General features: G+C 36.7%; 1 protein-coding gene across 1 annotated transcript in view; it reads left to right on the top strand.

Annotated features, from left to right (window-relative positions):
• Positions 1–18223, top strand: part of LOC144962634 (uncharacterized) — a 49192-nt gene that overhangs the window by 11131 nt on the left and 19838 nt on the right. Inside the window, exons 6-12 of the mRNA XM_078895735.1 lie at positions 737–798; positions 2356–2383; positions 3365–3427; positions 4731–4783; positions 5195–5302; positions 5755–6220; positions 12855–13142. Coding sequence (XP_078751861.1) covers positions 737–798; positions 2356–2383; positions 3365–3427; positions 4731–4783; positions 5195–5302; positions 5755–6220; positions 12855–13142 — 1068 coding nt within the window. The remainder of the gene's footprint in view (positions 1–736; positions 799–2355; positions 2384–3364; positions 3428–4730; positions 4784–5194; positions 5303–5754; positions 6221–12854; positions 13143–18223) is intronic.

Here is an 18223-nt window from a genome sequence, read left to right as displayed (position 1 = left end):
ACTGCACTTTTTATTTCTCTCTTTGAAACTCAAGTTTCGGTTTGTTGAGGATATTCAGACAATTGTTATTGAGCTCAATGACATGTCTAGAACAAAGAGAAGGTTTTTGTGATGTGCTAGGACATATTTTTTACCAAAACTATTATGAAAATGTTGCTGCTTGAAGCTCAAAGGAATAGATGGCAATAAGTAACAAAGTGGAAGCTTCAATTTATTGAACGAAGACAGGAAATGTGGATGTTTCGGGTTTCCCCTTCATCAATAAAACAGGATGAATGAAACAAAGGGCCAGTGAGATCTCTTTATAAACATACTAAAATAAATATCTATGGTTTTTCAAACAAGAACAAAACAAACCCAAGACCACAGAATATTTCGTACTCAAAACCCTTCTTCAGCCAACTACAAAAAATAATGAGAACATAAATACCACAATATACTGCTGCCGATCTGGGTTTTGAGTAATGTATTTATGTTTTCATTGTTTTGTTTTTTTGGGGTTTTTTTTTGGTTGTTGGCTGAAGATGGGTTTTGAGCCCAAAAAGTTCAGTGTTTGGTATTATGTTCTTTTTTTTTAAAGCTGTTATTTTAGTTGATTACATTTTACAGTCAACCGCTTCTAGCAGCTTTTAGTATCACTTTGAAATGAAATTTTAATGATTTTTAAAATTTCATCTACTGCCTGTTTCATGCAGTTTCCATCCTTTTGTGATTATTTCTATTTAACTTCTTACAGTGCATCTGGATGTCCAAGACGTCATGAAGCACCGCCAGAGCTCTTACAACGTTTCGGTCAAGGTCAGCATTTTATGGTTCATTGTTGATAGTTTTTTTTTTTTGTTAGGCAGGCACAACTTCTTCATTGACTATTAGTAAATACACTGAGTTGCTTACTTTGACTTGGTTTTATTTACCAAATATATATATGTTTATATTATAAATTGAAATCTATCAAGCCACTAAAGTGAAAGTTTTTTTTAACTTTACAACTTTCAGGGCTGGTGTATGAATCTTGTCAGTGTATGTATGTTGTTTCCATCGTTTTCAGCAAGAGGTCAGTAGCTGCATGATACAAGCTTCTGGAGCGGGTGGTTGGATGGGAGCATCACCCTTGAATCATATACCTATGATGTTCGCATGGGTGTACGATCTGATAGTGATGTCGTTTCTTCTTCTCTTTACTAGCCTATCCTGCTTCTTTGGTTGTGATTGTATTTTTGACAGGGGATATTTTTTTTTCTGTAAATCTTCTGCCTGTTTGTTCTTGGTTATTTATAATTTAGCTTATGATATCTTGAGGTTATGATTTTGATTTACATTTGTACTATTTTTGTTAGATTGCTTGTTTTTTTGTTTCAGCGGTCTCTCATATAACCTCAATTGTGTTGGAAGAGACCTAAAGCAACAAACAACAAAAAACTAGCTTCTGGAGAAGACCAAGTCGCCAAACATTTACTAATCTCTTGAAGAAAGCAATGAAAACAACAGTTATATTCTGACAAAAGTTAGAGGGTTTTTTTGGGGTGAAATCGGCCCTGTCACTTTCAGGGTTAAAAATGATTTTCATAGTTTTAAAATAACCGGTCAAGTGAGAGTTGTGCGGCTATCTTGGTTAGTTATCAGTTGTGCCTGAAGGTCCTCGACATTCACACCTTTATAACATAAAGACCCTAAGTTTAGATGCAAAGTTTATGTTTAAGATTAATCTTACCAGTTTGGTACCTTTCTTTGGATAAATGAAACTTTAATTTTAACTCAAGGTGACCCACCCAGTATGTTTACTACAAGTCATCAAACCAATGCCTGCACATGAAATTTCTCCCCTCTGTTATATTTATTGTCTCCATGTGTATTTGAGTACAAAGGGAAGATTGTATTCAGTGGATACACAAGTGCTGAACAAACACTGTCTAATAAAGGACAAGAATTAATTCTAGCTACCATTTTTACAGGACGATTTATACACAATAAATGATACTGTATTTAACTAGTTATCTTATTTGTTTTTGGTATTGTTTCAAACATTATATTACAGTGCTCTCATTTTTCCGCGGAATTCCGTTGTTTTCGAAATAACGAGTTTGAATATCTTTTGCATTGAGTGGCCTTGAGCAAGTCAACTCGCTGTAGCTCAGTTTACAGCACTGCATTGCAGCTGATGCCTGGGTTATTCCAGTCTTCCCTTGGCACAGGCCCTAAAGACAAATTTCCCCTACAAGCTGAATAAAGGGAATCTATTTTGTTATTATATTTTAAAAAAAACCATTTGATGTTTGATTATTTACCATATAACTTGTTAAATTTGTGGTTCTGTGGAATCCATATTCATTTTTTTTTTTCTCTTTTTTATTACAGCTGGCCTCGTGAAGCCTGATGTGAATAAGTAAGTGCTGTGCTCTGAATCTAGATCAAACAGATACACAACAAGAAACTTCCACGCATTCAAATTCATACACCCCCCCCCCCCCCGCATACACACACCCACGTCACATTAGGACTGACATTTATAAAAGTATCTTTTCGAGTACTAAAATAAAGTTATAAAAAAAGTCCTGAGCCATGAGGCCAATGGAGTTTTTCCTGGTGTCTATAGGTTGAAAATGGACAATAGCAATTGATTTTGCTACCTTTTGGGTAAGATGCTAGCTATTGCACATAGTACTTTCCACCAGATCTGACAACCAATCACTGAAGGGGGGGGGGTCAGAAAAAAATCAGGACTGCACCCGGGATCGATTTCCTCAGTCTCTTTGCATGTGAAGCGAGTACTCTACCCAGCTATCGAGACCCCCAGAACTATAATATGAGTGTGGCATTTATTTTGTCAGATCCGCTCGCGTCAGCAGCAACCTTCATCAGGCAATTGATCCGAAGAACCAACTATTGTCTTGTTTCATTTTGTCTTGCTCTTACAGATTTGTATCCATGGGTTTTGCATCTGATTGATTCAGATTCAGAGACTTTCATGTTGTTTTTTTGTTGTTTTATTTTTTTAAATTATATTTTTTTATTTGATTATTAGATCCTACAATTTTGTGATCTACTTTGTGTTAATACACTACAATCATTACGCCTATAGTTTGGATTTACGAATTGATATAAAGTTGCGTCTCTCTAATCCGGAACTCCACAATCGATCCATTATCCAGACAGGTTCCCTGAGGACGGATTTTTCTTTCTATCTTTTCTTTTTTTTTCTTTTTTTTTTAAATATTTTTTTGGTACACTTTTGAGACTGATTCCACTATTGGAATGCTTCTGTGATCCGGACAGAATGTTGGGTACTGAGGTGTTGAGATTGAAGAAATGTGACTGTATATTCTATTTATTTATTTTTTTACGATTGTACTTGTTTTTATTTCAGGTGTCCTGTCAAAGGTTGTGATGGCAAAGGTCATGTTAATAATCATAGAAGCACTCATCGGAGGTGAGTATTACATGAACACTCTCCTAATAGAATATATATTACACAAGATTAAAGCGAAATGTAACAGCCAATTAAATAAACAGTGAGTGATACACAATATGGATGAATTTCTTTTTATGTCCATTGCATAATAAGTATTTTCATTTGCTCATTTTGGCTATTCCAAACCGATACTACAGTGGTCACTGCAAATAAAACTCAAACGCAATATCCACTAAACATGCTCAAAATGCTTTGCAAAGGGTCCCAAGCCAACAGCAATGCTTGTCTTTAGACTGGAAGAGCCAAGATTCGAGTCCTGCCCTGAGCAGTGCATAGTTGAGTCCTTGGAAAAGACTCTTTACTCACATTCTCTCACTACTCGGTTTTCAAATGAGTATATATGGCTGTTAACAGATCTATCATGCATCTTGTCTCATCATACATATTAAATGTTGCTGTTGGCTTGGGTCCCCTTGTAAAGTGCTTTGAGAACACATTTAGTAGATATTGGTTTATATAAAAAAAACATTTTGTTTTATTTTGCATTTTGGATGGACTTTCTTCTTGAAATTTGAATTTTTCCTCCCAAACTATACAGTTTGTGTTGTCAGGGAGGTACTTACTGTGTCTTCTATCCCCCTATATATGTTTTCCAACTTGCTTTCTGTCATTGTCTTGGAATGAGATTACTTGGTTTTGTCCTAGCCCTGGCTGAGAGGGAAACGGTCAAATCTATAGTTAGTTTTGCGAGATGCTATTTTTTTCCTTGTAAATCATCTCTGTTGTGCACTGTCTTATGCTTTGTTTACGCGTTATATATGATTTGTAAACATTTGAGAGTGTTTCTCTTAGTGGGGACCTGTGCTTAACGTCAGGATGAGACTTTTAGGTAATCTCAAACTAAGTACTTTGATAGTGTGCTCTTGGAATCTACATCTGTTTCCTATTTGAACCAATTCCCCTTTGTCTTACCTTTTATTGGGTGCTTTAATTGTAATTCTAGAACTTTTTACTATCCTATGTTCTTCCTTTTTACCTGCGCTGTTATGACCTTAATGTGCTGCAAGCACCGTAAAACCCTTAAAACCTAACCTATGTGTGTTTGCATACATGTACCAATTATTCCAACCCAAAATGTCCCTCATTTTGACTTTCTGAACTTGACAGCCCTGCCTGGTGTGTCAAGTGGTCCAACTGTACAAATTTTTATTCAGCCTAACTCTTACCCCCCCCCCCCCCCCCTCTGCCCACCTATCTAAAATACATTTTTATACTTGGGAACTTCCAATCACATTGCAGTTTTTACAATATTTCTTTCCAGTGAATCCGGCTGTCCTCTTGCTGCTATGAATCGCCTGATGGCCCAAAAATCAAGTGAGTATTTTTTTATTTATTTTTTTTAATTCAAGGAATATTCAGACTTATCCCATTTCAATCTGATTCTACTTTACCCCTTTTTTCCGTTCTGTATTTTATTTTTTCTTTCCTTTGGTTTTTTTTTTTTTTTTTTTTTTTTTTTTTTTTTCTGGTGCCCCCACCTCCCTCAAATTTTAAGCTCTTACATTCCTTTTTTTTCTTAGATATAGTTTCAGTGATTTATTTTTAAAAAGGTGGGGAAAATCTTACTCGAAAGAAAAAATAAGATAAAAACAAAAACGAAGGTCGCTTTTTGTGGGTATACATTTCAGAGATAAAGTAAAATGCAATTTTCTTACCACAGCAGACATTGAGTAATGTTTAGTATTATCCCTTTACCGTAATTTTTATTTATTTTTTCTAATCTAGCCATGCATGTTGTAGTGTTGCCCAATGCAGATGATCCCTCCAAAGCCATGATCACTGCTTGTTCCGAGAAAGACTTGATTAAACTTGCAGCCAAACAGCTTAATCCAGGTGAAATAATCTTCTACTTCTAGCAAAGTTATGAATTTTAGTGAACAGAAGTCAAAAGTTGTTTCATTTGCTTTTTATTAATCACAACTTTGTCTTTATTTTTAAAATTAGATTGTTTAGTTTTTACAAAATTGTGTGTTGTCTCTGATTTTTTAAAAACATTCTTTTGGGGATGACACAAGTTATAAAATGGTGTTGTGGTATTGAAACTTATCTCTCCCCATGTTTAATATTAATTTTGAATATATATCATGATTCCCTTTCATTAGATGATGGACCTTAATCTGACATAAAAACATAAAAGAAAAAGAAAACTTTCTAAAATTAACTTTTTATGGTATATAAGCAATATTTTTCATGGGTATGCAAAAAAAAAAAAAAAGAATAAAAAAATAGGAAAATAGCATTCCTTATCACCATCGTATTTCGATGTTTGTATTCTTTCATATCAGGCACAGACAGAGTTTTGCGTCCCATGATTCTGACAAAACAACTTGAGCCAAGGGATACAAACACTGTTCCCCAAACAACTCCACGGGAGAACTTGGCCAAGGAATTGGAAAAGTATAACAGACCAGAATCGACAACCAACCACCCTTCCGTCAAACAAGAACCCCGTGAACCAACATCAGACGTTCCAGCCAGGCCTGAGAAACCAAAGGAATCTGCCTCAACTTCCTTACCATCCGTTCGCCACGCTCCAGAACGACCAAATATTCTGTCCAAATTCCCTCACATGAGACACAAGCCCAATATGTTGAGGGGGTCGCGTAATTTCAAACAGCTCGGCGGTTTCAATGCAAACCGCAGCAGTAGTCCCAGCTCAACATCTTCAAGCTCGTCGATGTCCTCTAGTCAGGAAAACCCTGGTAGACCTTTGGGTGGCCAGACTCTCAACTCCTTGCAAGTTAACAATGGGTAGGTGTTGATTGGTTGTCATCTTTGTCATTTTGTTGGTCTGGTTTTAAATAATCTCGAAGAAAGGTTCATAAATTGTTTTGAAGTTGTTACTTTGTTGTTTTTAAATTTTTTTTCATCCTTTCTTTTCTTGATCTTTGAAATGAAAAATAAATGTCAAGAGATTGTGTCCAAGGTCAGGTGACCGCCTACACATTATGTTTACACATTGACCATCTACACATTATGTTTACACATGTTACGATTATTGGTTTCAAATAATTGAATTATAAAATGAATTAACATTTGACTCATGTTTGTAAATAATTGAATTGTACATTAGAATTGGTCTTTATTGCTTGTAGGTATTATGAAAACATTGTTGTTTTGTTTTTTTTCACGTTTTTTTCACATTTTTCTTTTTTAGTAAGTACTTTGTGATTTCAGGGTTGTATTTTGTCTTTCATTGCAAAAAAAAAGTTTTCAATTAGGAGCTAAGGTTTGCAGTACCTTGTGCTGATTAGAATTTTCTTTTTGTCGTTGTGATTGTTATCTGACTAAAATTGAAATGAATAACAAGTAATTTGAAACTGATGATAATTGTTGATGTCCATCATTATTATTAACTCTCTTGAGTTCACAACATATTGGAAATTAAATAAATTCGAGACAGTTAACTCTTTCAGCGCCATTGGCCGCACTGTGCGGTCGGTCTTGGAAGGCAAAAATAATAATGTAATCCAATCCTACTTTCTGCAAAAGTAATATAAATTGAACCAATGGTATCATTTTTTTCGTTCAATTAGCGCTAGAGGGGGGGGGGGGGTTGTTTTTAATTGAGATTTTGCGCCGACTTCGAATGTCACTTTGTCTTAGCTTGTCAGTCTCATGCTGCCTCAATCAGGTGTCAGCCATTTTGTGATGGAAATGTGAATATAGCCTCAGCGCTGAAAGAGTTAAGATCATCATCGTTATTATTGTCATTGTTTAGTCCAAATTGTGTCCATGAAAAGTCTTTCCTGCCAACTTTGAATCCTTGTTAGAAATTTATAACAATGGGAAATTGAATTTAAGCTTCAATTTAATATACGAAACCAGATAATATGGACGTTTTGGGTTTCCCCTTTATAAATAAAACAGGATGAATTAAACACTACAGATGAATATGAGATAATGTGGTAGTGGCATTGTTAAGAAAAATAAACAAAAACGCCCATATTATCTGTTTTCTTATATTAAATTGAAGCTAACATTCAATTTCACATTGTTATTTTTTTCCTCGAGCTTCGAGCAGCAACATTTACATTGTTTGAAATTTACAATTCATCGTTTACCATTCCTCCTTTTTTACCTGAATACAAAGTTTACTTTATAATTTTATACGTAAATGAATTTATGAAAATTTCGTAATCTGGAGCATATCTCCTTTTGTTTCCAAGGGGAAGAGAAAAAACTGATTTCCTTTATTAGCCTTTTGTTACAAAGATCAGTTATAAACAATTTAAGCATTTCACTTCTGTGTAATTCATCTCTCTCTCTCTCTCTCTCTCTCTCTCTCTCTCTCTCTCTCTCTCTCTCTCTCTCTCTCTCTCTCTCTCTCTCTCTCTCTCTCTCTCTCTCTCTTAATCTCTGTCGCTACCTCTCTCTTTATTTTTTCTTTTCTTCCTTTTTCATTTTGTTTTCTCTTTCCTTATAAACTTGGTGGTTGCATTTATTTATTTTTAATGGTCTTGGACAAAACTAAAATAATTAAGAAATTTACTTTAAAATTTCTTACTGGTCTGTAGTCAGTGATGCCAAAACTCCGGTCTGGAGCAAAAAATTCCGGGCTCCGGGCAACTTCCGTCAAATTCCGGTGAGGTCAATTTGTTCCAAGGATACCCCCCTCCCTTCCAACCACCACATCATCATCATTACCACTAGTATTACAACCATCATCACCACCACTACTACTGCAACCACCACCACATCATCATCACTACCACTACTACTACAACCACCAGCTTCACATCATCACTACCACTACTACTACAACCACCACCACATCATTACTACCACTACTACTACAACCACCACAACCACATCATCACTACCACTACTACTACAACCACCACCACCACATCATCACTACCACTAATACTACTACAACCACCACCACAACATCATCATCACTACCACTAATACTACTACAACCACCACCACATCATCATCACTACCACCACTACTACAACCACCACCACATCATCACTACCACCACTACTACAACCACCACCACATCATCATCACTACCACCACTACTACAACCACCACCACAACATCATCATCACTACCACTAATACTACTACAACCACCACCACATCATCATCACTACCACCACTACTACAACCACCATCACCACCACATCATCATCACTACCAATACTACTACAACTACTACCATCACCTCATCTTCATTACTACAACTACAACCACCACCACCACATCATCATCATCACTACCACTGCTACTACAACCACCTCATCATCATCATCATCACACTACTACTACTACTGCTAATGCTACTACTATACTACAACAACCACTACAATATCATCATCACTACCACTACAACTACAACCACCAGCACCACATCATCATCACGACCAGTACTACTACAACCACCACCACCACATTATCATCACTACCACTACTACTACAACCACCACTACAACATCATCACTACCACTACTACTACAACCACCACAACCACATCATCACTACCACTACTACTACAACCACCACCACCACCACATCATCACTACCACTACTACTACAACCACCACAACCACATCATCACTACCACTACTACAACAACCACCACCACATCATCACTACCACTACTACTACAACCACCACAACCACATCATCACTACCACTACTACTACTACAACCACCACCACCACCACCACCACCACATCATCACTACAACTAATACTACTACAACCACCACCACATCATCATCACTACCACTAATACTACTACAACCACCACCACCACCACCACCACCACATCATCACTACAACTAATACTACTACAACCACCACCACATCATCATCACTACCACTAATACTACTACAACCACCACCACATCATCATCACTACCACCACTACTACAACCACCACCACATCATCATCACTACCACCACTACTACAACCACCACTACATCATCATCACTACCACTAATACTACTACTACAACCACCACCACATCATCATCACTACCACCACAACTATAACCACCACCACATCATCATCACTACCACCACTACTACAACCACCACCACATCATCATCACTACACCACACTACTACAACCACCATCACCACCACATCATCATCACTACCAATACTACTACAACTACTACCATCACCTCATCTTCATTACTACAACTACAACCACCACCACCACATCATCATCATCACTACCACTGCTACTACAACCACCACATCATCATCATCATCATCACTACTACTACTACTACTGCTAATGCTACTACTATACTACTACAACAACAACCACTACAATATCATCATCACTACCACTACTACTACAACCACCACAACCACATCATCACTACCACTACTACTACAACCACCACCACCACCACATCATCACTACCACCACTACTACAACCACCACAACCACATCATCACTACCACTACTACTACAACCACCACATCATCACTACCACTACTACTACAACCACCACAACCACATCATCACTACCACTACTACTACAACCACCACCACCACCACATCATCACTACCACTAATACTACTACAACCACCACCACAACATCATCATCACTACCACTAATACTACTACAACCACCACCACATCATCATCACTACCACCACTACAACAACCACCACCACATCATCATCACTACCAATACTACTACAACTACTACCATCGCCTCATCTTCATCACTACCACCACTACTACAACAACAACCACTACAATATCATCATCACTACCACTACTACTACAACCACCAGCACCACATCATCATCACGACCAGTACTACTACAACCACCACCACCACATTATCATCACTACCACGACTACTACTACAACCCACATCATAATTACCATTACTACTACAACCACCACTACCACATCATCATCACTACCATTTGTACTACAACCACCACCACCACCACCACCACCACATCAACATCACTACCACCACTACTACAACCACCACCACATCATTATCATCACGACCACAACTACTACAACCACTATACCACCACCACATCATCACTACAACTACTACTTCAACCAGCACCACCACCATATCATCATCACTACCACTACAACTACAACATCAGCCACTATCACATCTTCATCATCTCTACCACTATTACTACAACCACCAACACCACATCATCCTCACTACAACCAGTACTACAATCTCTACCGTTAGGTTTTGGCGCTTTACTTCATTTGAAATAAGGAAACTTTGGGATTGTAATTTGCAATGTGTTTATGTATCATAATATACACTGTAATTCTAATCAGTTATCTATTTAGAACTATACAATATGTAAGCACAATGCCAAATATCGTTCCAATTCCTTTTTTTTTTTTGTGAGCGGAAATTCCTCTTTCGGCGTTGAAATTCCTACGAGTTGTGGCTGAAACTCCTGTGAGCCAAATTTAAAGTTGGCATCTCTGTGTAGTATATTTTAGTTGGCATACTATGGAATATGATTTCAATGTAGACAGTGAGCATTTTGTCAATTACATGGAAGTTTTTTTTTTTTGGTTAATTTTTTTTTTTTTTTTGTGTTAGGGGAGTTAATGTCATCAACCAAATTACAATGTGTAAAAGGGGGGGGGGGGGGGGGGGGGGGGGGGGGGGGAATAATAATGTAAAGTTAAGTTTTCTTTAAGTAACTTGTGTTGCACAACTGATATTCATAATTGTGTGATCTGGTGTCAGTGCCACTGGTTTGTGTATGTGATTAGGGATTATAGATACTGAAGACTGAGATCAAAAGACTTTGTGAGATGAGGGGAGACAGAGAGAAAGAGAAAAAAAGAGAGGGGGGGGGGGATAGAGAGAAAGAGACATACCACATTGATTTATGATTTTGTATTTTGATTGATACTAATTGATTTAATGAAAGAATTGTTTACTGTCCATGCATATATAGATGGCCAAAACTGACATCACTTTTATACATATTATATATCAAATTTACAATGGTATAAATCATGTCATGATGTAGCAAGCATTCTTCTTTTGTCGTATAAGGGGGATGGGGAGAAATATCAGTCCACATTATTGAAAACTAAAAAGAAATGTCTCAGGGTCTGCGTTTTGAGCAAAACGGTGCTACTATGTAAAGATAGAAATGTAATTCCTGCCATATCAAGTGGATTACACACCCAACATAGGATTACACGATTTGTATGGAGATTACATTTCATTACCACAACTTGATATCAGGGGTACCCATTTTAAAAAAAAAAATTTTGGCTAAAAAATGCTCTTTACGAGAACAAAATTTAAGTTAAAAAATTTTTTTTAGCAAAGGGCATCCCTGCATTATTTAGTCGCTGATCATGATTTGTATATAATCTGCAGTGATGGGTAATTTACTGTTTGCAGATAAGGATGTTGAACTTGATTGGCGTTTCAGCCTTTGGCCTTCGTCAGATGATAGACGACAAAACTCTCAGATAATGAGGAGAGAACATTTAAAAAAATATTAAATTGTTACTTTGATTATTTTTTAAAAAATGTTTACGAGTGTTCATTATCTGTGTGTCTTGTCTGCCGCCTGACAAAGTTCAAAGGTCTTTTGTGACTTTGTTTAGGATTACTATTTGTATTTACAATATGTCAGGAAATGACAAAGATTGCAGAATGCTTGTTACATCATCAGATTAAAATGTGTGGATTTTACAAACCATGTCACTGTTTGTATCACATTTGAAGAGTTGAACTGTTCTCCGTTTGTAATTACAGTGCTTTCCTCATAGGAACTGGTTTCCAGTAGATTATCATATACATTTGTCATCTGTATTCAATGAATTTATACAAATAAATGTATTGTCAATTCAAAACTTTGACTCTTGTATTTACTTCTTTTTGAATGTTTGTGTATTATAAATGACAATTTTTGTGATGGACCACTTACTGAATACTAATCATTCACTACTAGATTATATAATTTAATTTCTGAAAGCAGCTGTTTTGGAATTTTTAACATTGCACTAATTGATATTTTAATACATTGAGTTGTCATAATGCATAGAGTAGCATTTAACTTTCTAACTGTTGAAATTTGACAATGTTTTGCTAATTTACTAAATTAAAACAGAGTTGTTATAATGCATAGAGTAGCATTTAACTTTCTAACTTTAAATTTGACAAATGTTTTGTTAATTAACTAAATTACTAATTTTTCTCATATTTAATGATTCATTCTTTCATTTAAATTAACATTACTAATATACATTAATAGAAGAAAGAAAAACAGACTTATAAAGGCAGCCACTATGCATGCTATGACGTAACCTTTGCACGTTCAATAACCATGATATTAATGCATGATTTTTTTCTTTTCCCCTCCACTATGCTTGTGTGCATTTTTGAAAACAGATCTTTGGATAGTGGTGAGGATGAAAATGATGCTGATAATTTGAGTACAGACTCAACTCCCTCCCCTTCTCCTCCCTCCCCTGAACTAAAACGATCCTCATCGACACCCTCTCTTGATCTGATGGGACCTTTCTCAGGCCTGTCCAGATCCCGATCCGAGGTGACCTGTCCAACTCCCGGTTGTGATGGGAGTGGTCATGTGACTGGCAACTATACATCCCATCGTAGCTTGTCTGGTTGCCCATTGGCTGACAGGGCAACGGTGCAGGCCAATCAGGTGGAACAGAAGTGAGTGCGGATGGTGCTTGCTCGATGTTGTCTTTTCAATGGAGTATTCTTTTTATTTTGTTCACTTTTCAAAGTTTTGTGGTATTTGGTTTCGGTTGCTTTTGTCTCACATTGTCCTTATGTTTCTTTTGTTTTTTTTCAGGTTTTTTGTTTGTTTTTTCAAACTTTCTTCCTTCTTTCTGCTGTTATTTTTGTTCCATTATACTTTGTTGATTACAATTTTTTGTTTTCTCATTGATGTAGTTTTTCTTGTGAGGCAAAACCTTTGGCATTTTAGTCCTTTAGTATTGTGTATTTTTAGTATTTTTATTGAAGTTGTCTGCTTCTCATTTTCATTTACTTGACTGGCCAAAAACTATTAATGGATCGATTTACAGTGGAATCTGCATAAGGTCAACCCTCATAAAAGTCATTTTCTGCCTAAAGTCAACACCTCTTGTTCAACCCAGATATTCTGTTCTATATTTGGGTTCCATTGATAATGGATAAAGTCAATCTTGCTTAAAGTCAATAATAATAATGGATGGCATCTACAACATGCCAATCCCCACAGACATCAGGCTATAGGCGCTAGAAATAAGTGAACCAACATCTCTGGTCTTGCAGTGTTGGCTTTATCATGATTCCACTGTATTTATTTCTAAAGGAACGAAATGAAATGTAAAAATCTAAAGTTTTAATTGGAATGAAATACAAAATTACCTTCTTTTAAGATGATTACAAAGCGAACATTTTATAGAGTGAATTATGAATTACAAAACTTAATTTTTATTGAAACAAAGTGAAATGGGATTACAAGTTTTTCATGTTCAATACATATTTTGTTATCTTCATCCTGAAGTGCAAAGTTTAATCCTAACAGTAACAGCTTCATTTCTTTTTGTTAATTTTTGAATTTAATTTCAAGATCTTGTACATATTATATTAGAGTCATCCGTTTTCGTTCATTGTCTTTTTGAAAATTAAAATTTTATTTCAATTCCTTTGTCCACTGCTGGGCAGCTTGCCACCATGTTTTTATGCACACGACATATACTAAACTGGTCAACATGGAGTAGAAAATTAATTTCGTTATTTTATTTGGCTTTTTATTCTATCAGATAGGCAGCTCTATACTATAGTTTAAAGGGCTTTTATTGTGACCGTTTTAGTGCATTGTTGCATTATTTTATTGGAATCCATTAACTCTCTTGAGTTCATATGCATGGAAAATCAAACAAGTCTGTTCGATTTTCAATGAGGGTGAACTCGAGAGAGTTGATCTAATGTGTTCTAGTGATTTCCTTTCATTTGTTTTGATTATAAATTCAATACTGCTCATATTGTAATGAATTTAATTCTCTCGAGTTTTATGAATGAAAAATCAAATAGATTTGTTCAGTTTTCAATCATGGTGAACTTGAGAGGGTTCAAAGCATCCATAGTTCGGTGTTTCGTTTTAAATGTCATATGACCTCAAATCATATGCACATGGAGTTCAAACAAACCTGGTTTGTGGGTGCCCCTGAGTTTCAAGGATGACTGTGTTCTGCAATTCAGAGAACCACTAAGGCGTGTCAAATGCCTTTTATGGATGGGAGTCCTTGGCAAACTTTGTGGGGGCTGGGACTGGGATGGTCACTTCCTGTCCCCACTTTCTCTCTCTCTCTCTCTCTCTCTCTCTCTCTCTCTCTCTCTCTCTCTCTCTCTCTCTCTCTCTCTCTCTCTCTCTCTCTCTCTCTCTCTCTCTCTCTCTCTCTCTCTCCCTATCCTATGTCTTTTTTCTTTATCTTTTGTTCCATTATAGCCTTACCCGTTATATTTTCTTATACTGATAGGGTCACAGACATGTATTTTATTGTATTTGGTGGGGTCTTCTGACCACGCAAGGGGGGGGGGGGGGCCTGAGGTCACTTACTGTCCTTCATGTTTTCCGAGTTGCTTTCTGTCTTTGTGTTGGAATGAGATTACTTGGTTTTGTCCTTGTCCTGGCCGAATGCCCTAACTGAGAGAGAAACAGTCAAATGTTTAGTTAATTTTGGGAGATGATATTTTTTTTCCATGTAGGTCATCTTGGTTTGTCTTGGCCCCGGTTGGAGTCCTTGGCTGAGAGGGAAACAGTCAAATGTGTGGTATTAGTCTTTGGAGATGATGTATTTTTCCTTGTAAACTATCTCTTTTATCAAGGTTGCCAATTTTCCATATATTGACGGAATTCAGTGTATTTTCCAATCACCTACTAAATGGAAGAAAAAAAAGTAGGTATATAATGTCCTTTTACTGGAGTTCAGCACCCAGAAAGGGGTCAGTCTGTGTGTTTGCATAAAAGTAAAGTAAATTTTTGCCTCCTGAATTGGCAGCCTGTTTTATGCACTATTTAATTGTTTTGACTGTCGTGTTTTGTAAGAATACGTGTGTATTCCTCTTGGTGTTATCCTGTGCTTATGTCTGGATGGGACTTTTAGATGATCTCAAACAAGGAAATTGATAGTGTGTTCTTGGAATCTACAGATGTTACCTATTTCAACGAATCCCCTTTGTCTTACTTTTTGTAAAGTGCTCTTAATTATAAATCTCGATTTCTCTTACCATCCCGTTCTGAAATGCCCTGAATGTGTTGCAAGTTCAGTAAGACCCTTATAAACAAAACAAAAAGCAGACCAGTATTTCTGATTTTGGGAGATATTAAAAAATGTAAATCATCTCCTTCATATTTTATGTGGGGGTCCCGATAGCTCAAATGGTAGGGCACTCGCTTCACACGTCATTACACTAATCGAGAAAGTAGGTCGGCGTGAATATTTTCACAGCCTGGTATGTGAGAGATACTGAAAGTGTAATTTTGCAAAAATAGACTCCACCTTAGTACTCTACTATTATTCATTTTGTTATTTCTTATGTACGTGAGTGGTTTATGGTCCGTTTCGACCACAAACTCTTTTAGCAGTAGATATCTGCTGAATGTCTTTAAAGCAAAGACGATGGCCAGTCCTTCACGCTCTATTACAGAGTATCGTGATTCTCTGTCCAATAATTTTCTGCTTGCATATAAGCAAGGCATTAGAGTTCCCTCATGCTCCTGTAATAGTACACCTGCGATGCCCTTATCAGACGCGTCAGTTCTTACAACAAATTCTTTTGACATGTCGGGTAATTTAAGAATTGGTTCTGAACAGAGTAATGCCTTTAATTGGTTAAAGCTATTCTGACACGCTTCTGTCCAAACAATTTTGTTCGGTGACCCATTCTTTGTCAGATTTGTTAGCGGTGTCGCGATGTGCGCGAAGTTGTAAATGTATTTCCTGTAAAAATTTAGGAGCCCAAGTACTTTGCGTACTTCTTTTTTTGTCTTAGGTGGTTGCAATTGTGCGATTTTTGTTTGTTTTTCTGTCTCGGGTGTCTGTGTCCCATGACCAACGGTATGATTAATCCTGCATTTGAAGCTTCGATATTAGTAAACATAGGTTGCGACACTGTGTCTCTATCAAAATACTTTTTTAGCATATTTGCATGGAATGTCTTTGTTGTGTTGTTAATTTTAATATCGTAATTAACATTAGATTTTATCTGCTGTTATTCTGAATGGTCCTTTCCATGTAGCTAAAAGTTTACTCGAGTCATCGGGTAAGAGTATTAGTACTTTGTCACCAATCTCAAATTTTCTTGACTTGCTTTTTCGATCGGAGTATTCCTTGTATTTCTCTGCTTTTTTAGTGACGGATTCCTGTGCTAGCTTACACGTGTCCTCTATTCTGTCTTTCAGGTTTCTTACATATTCGTAAGCAAACATAATTTCGTTATTGTCCTCCTCATTCCCTTTACAAATGTCGGCTACTATATTGATCGGGCCGCGAGGTGATCGTCCATACATCAACTCAAATGGGGAGTAGCCTGTAGATTCTTGGGGTATTTCTCTATATGCAAATAGGATTGCTGGTAAGTATCTGTCCCAATCATCTGGTTTTTCTGCTGACACTTTTCTTAACATATTCTTTAGAGTGCCATTAAATCTTTCACAAAGACCATTTGCTTGGGGGTGGTAGGGAGTTGTGAATGAGTGTTGGATTCCCATGAGTTTCATGGTTTCATGCATCATATGTGATGTAAATTGGGGTCCATTGTCCGACAGTATCTCATTTGGTATGCCTATTCTAGTAAAAATTGTCATCAATGCTTCAGCTATGTGATCCGATGTAGTTGATTTCAATGCTATCGCTTCTGGCCACCTGGTTGCGTAATCGACTAGTGTTAGTATGTGTGTATGGTTTCTATCTGATTTTGTTAAAGGGCCTATAATGTCAATTGCAACTTTTTGAAAAACTTTTTCAATAACTGGGGTTGTCTCTAATGGCAATCTCGGTATTCTGCCTTTTGCGACTCTTCTTTGGCATGTGTCACACGATTTCACATATTCTCGGACGTCTTTAGTAATTCCAGGCCATGTGAAATTCTCGGATATTCTCTTCAATGTGGAAGAGCTCCCAAGATGTCCAGAAGTTATTGAATCGTGCGCTATTCCAAGGATTTTGTTTCTGTAAATACTCGGCGTGACCAGTTGTTTAGCTATTTTGTTTCTTTTCCTATGTAACCTGAACAGAATATCTTTTTCAATGATGTATTCAACTTTTGATTTCGTCCCTTTGTTTGCGATATTGAAGTATGATGTTAAAGTCGGGTCCTTTTTCTGTTCTTCAATGAATGTGTTCCTGTCAAATTGTTGTGGTTCTAGAGAAATAGTCATTGGCTTCTCTGTTGTGTTAGTCATCTTTCTTGTTTCTGCTAGACAAGCTGTTTCTTGGGTTAATGACCATTCTTTTACATCTGTTGGGTTGTCTTTAAGACCTTTTATATTGCCAACAATAACATCAGCGACGGGGTTGGGAAGTATACAGCATTCCACTATTCCTGTATAGTATGGGGTTTCTATGTACACGTTAGCTGTTTCAAAGGTTTCGACTGTGCCACTGAATGTGATGCATTGTACCGTTTTTCCAGTTTTGTCTTCGTCATTGATCAAAGATGCTTTTATTCCTACTGTACTGCATCCTGTGTCTCTCAATATTTTGCAATCAGTTCCATTAGCTTTGCCTTCACAAAAAAAT

This window comes from Berghia stephanieae, chromosome 1, assembly GCF_034508935.2.
Source record: "Berghia stephanieae isolate SIO BIC M18660-M18661 chromosome 1, UCSD_Bste_1.3, whole genome shotgun sequence".
NCBI lineage: Eukaryota > Metazoa > Mollusca > Gastropoda > Nudibranchia > Aeolidiidae > Berghia > Berghia stephanieae.
The sequence above is the reverse complement of the archived record's forward strand: the minus strand, read 5'-3'. Positions and strand labels throughout refer to the sequence as shown.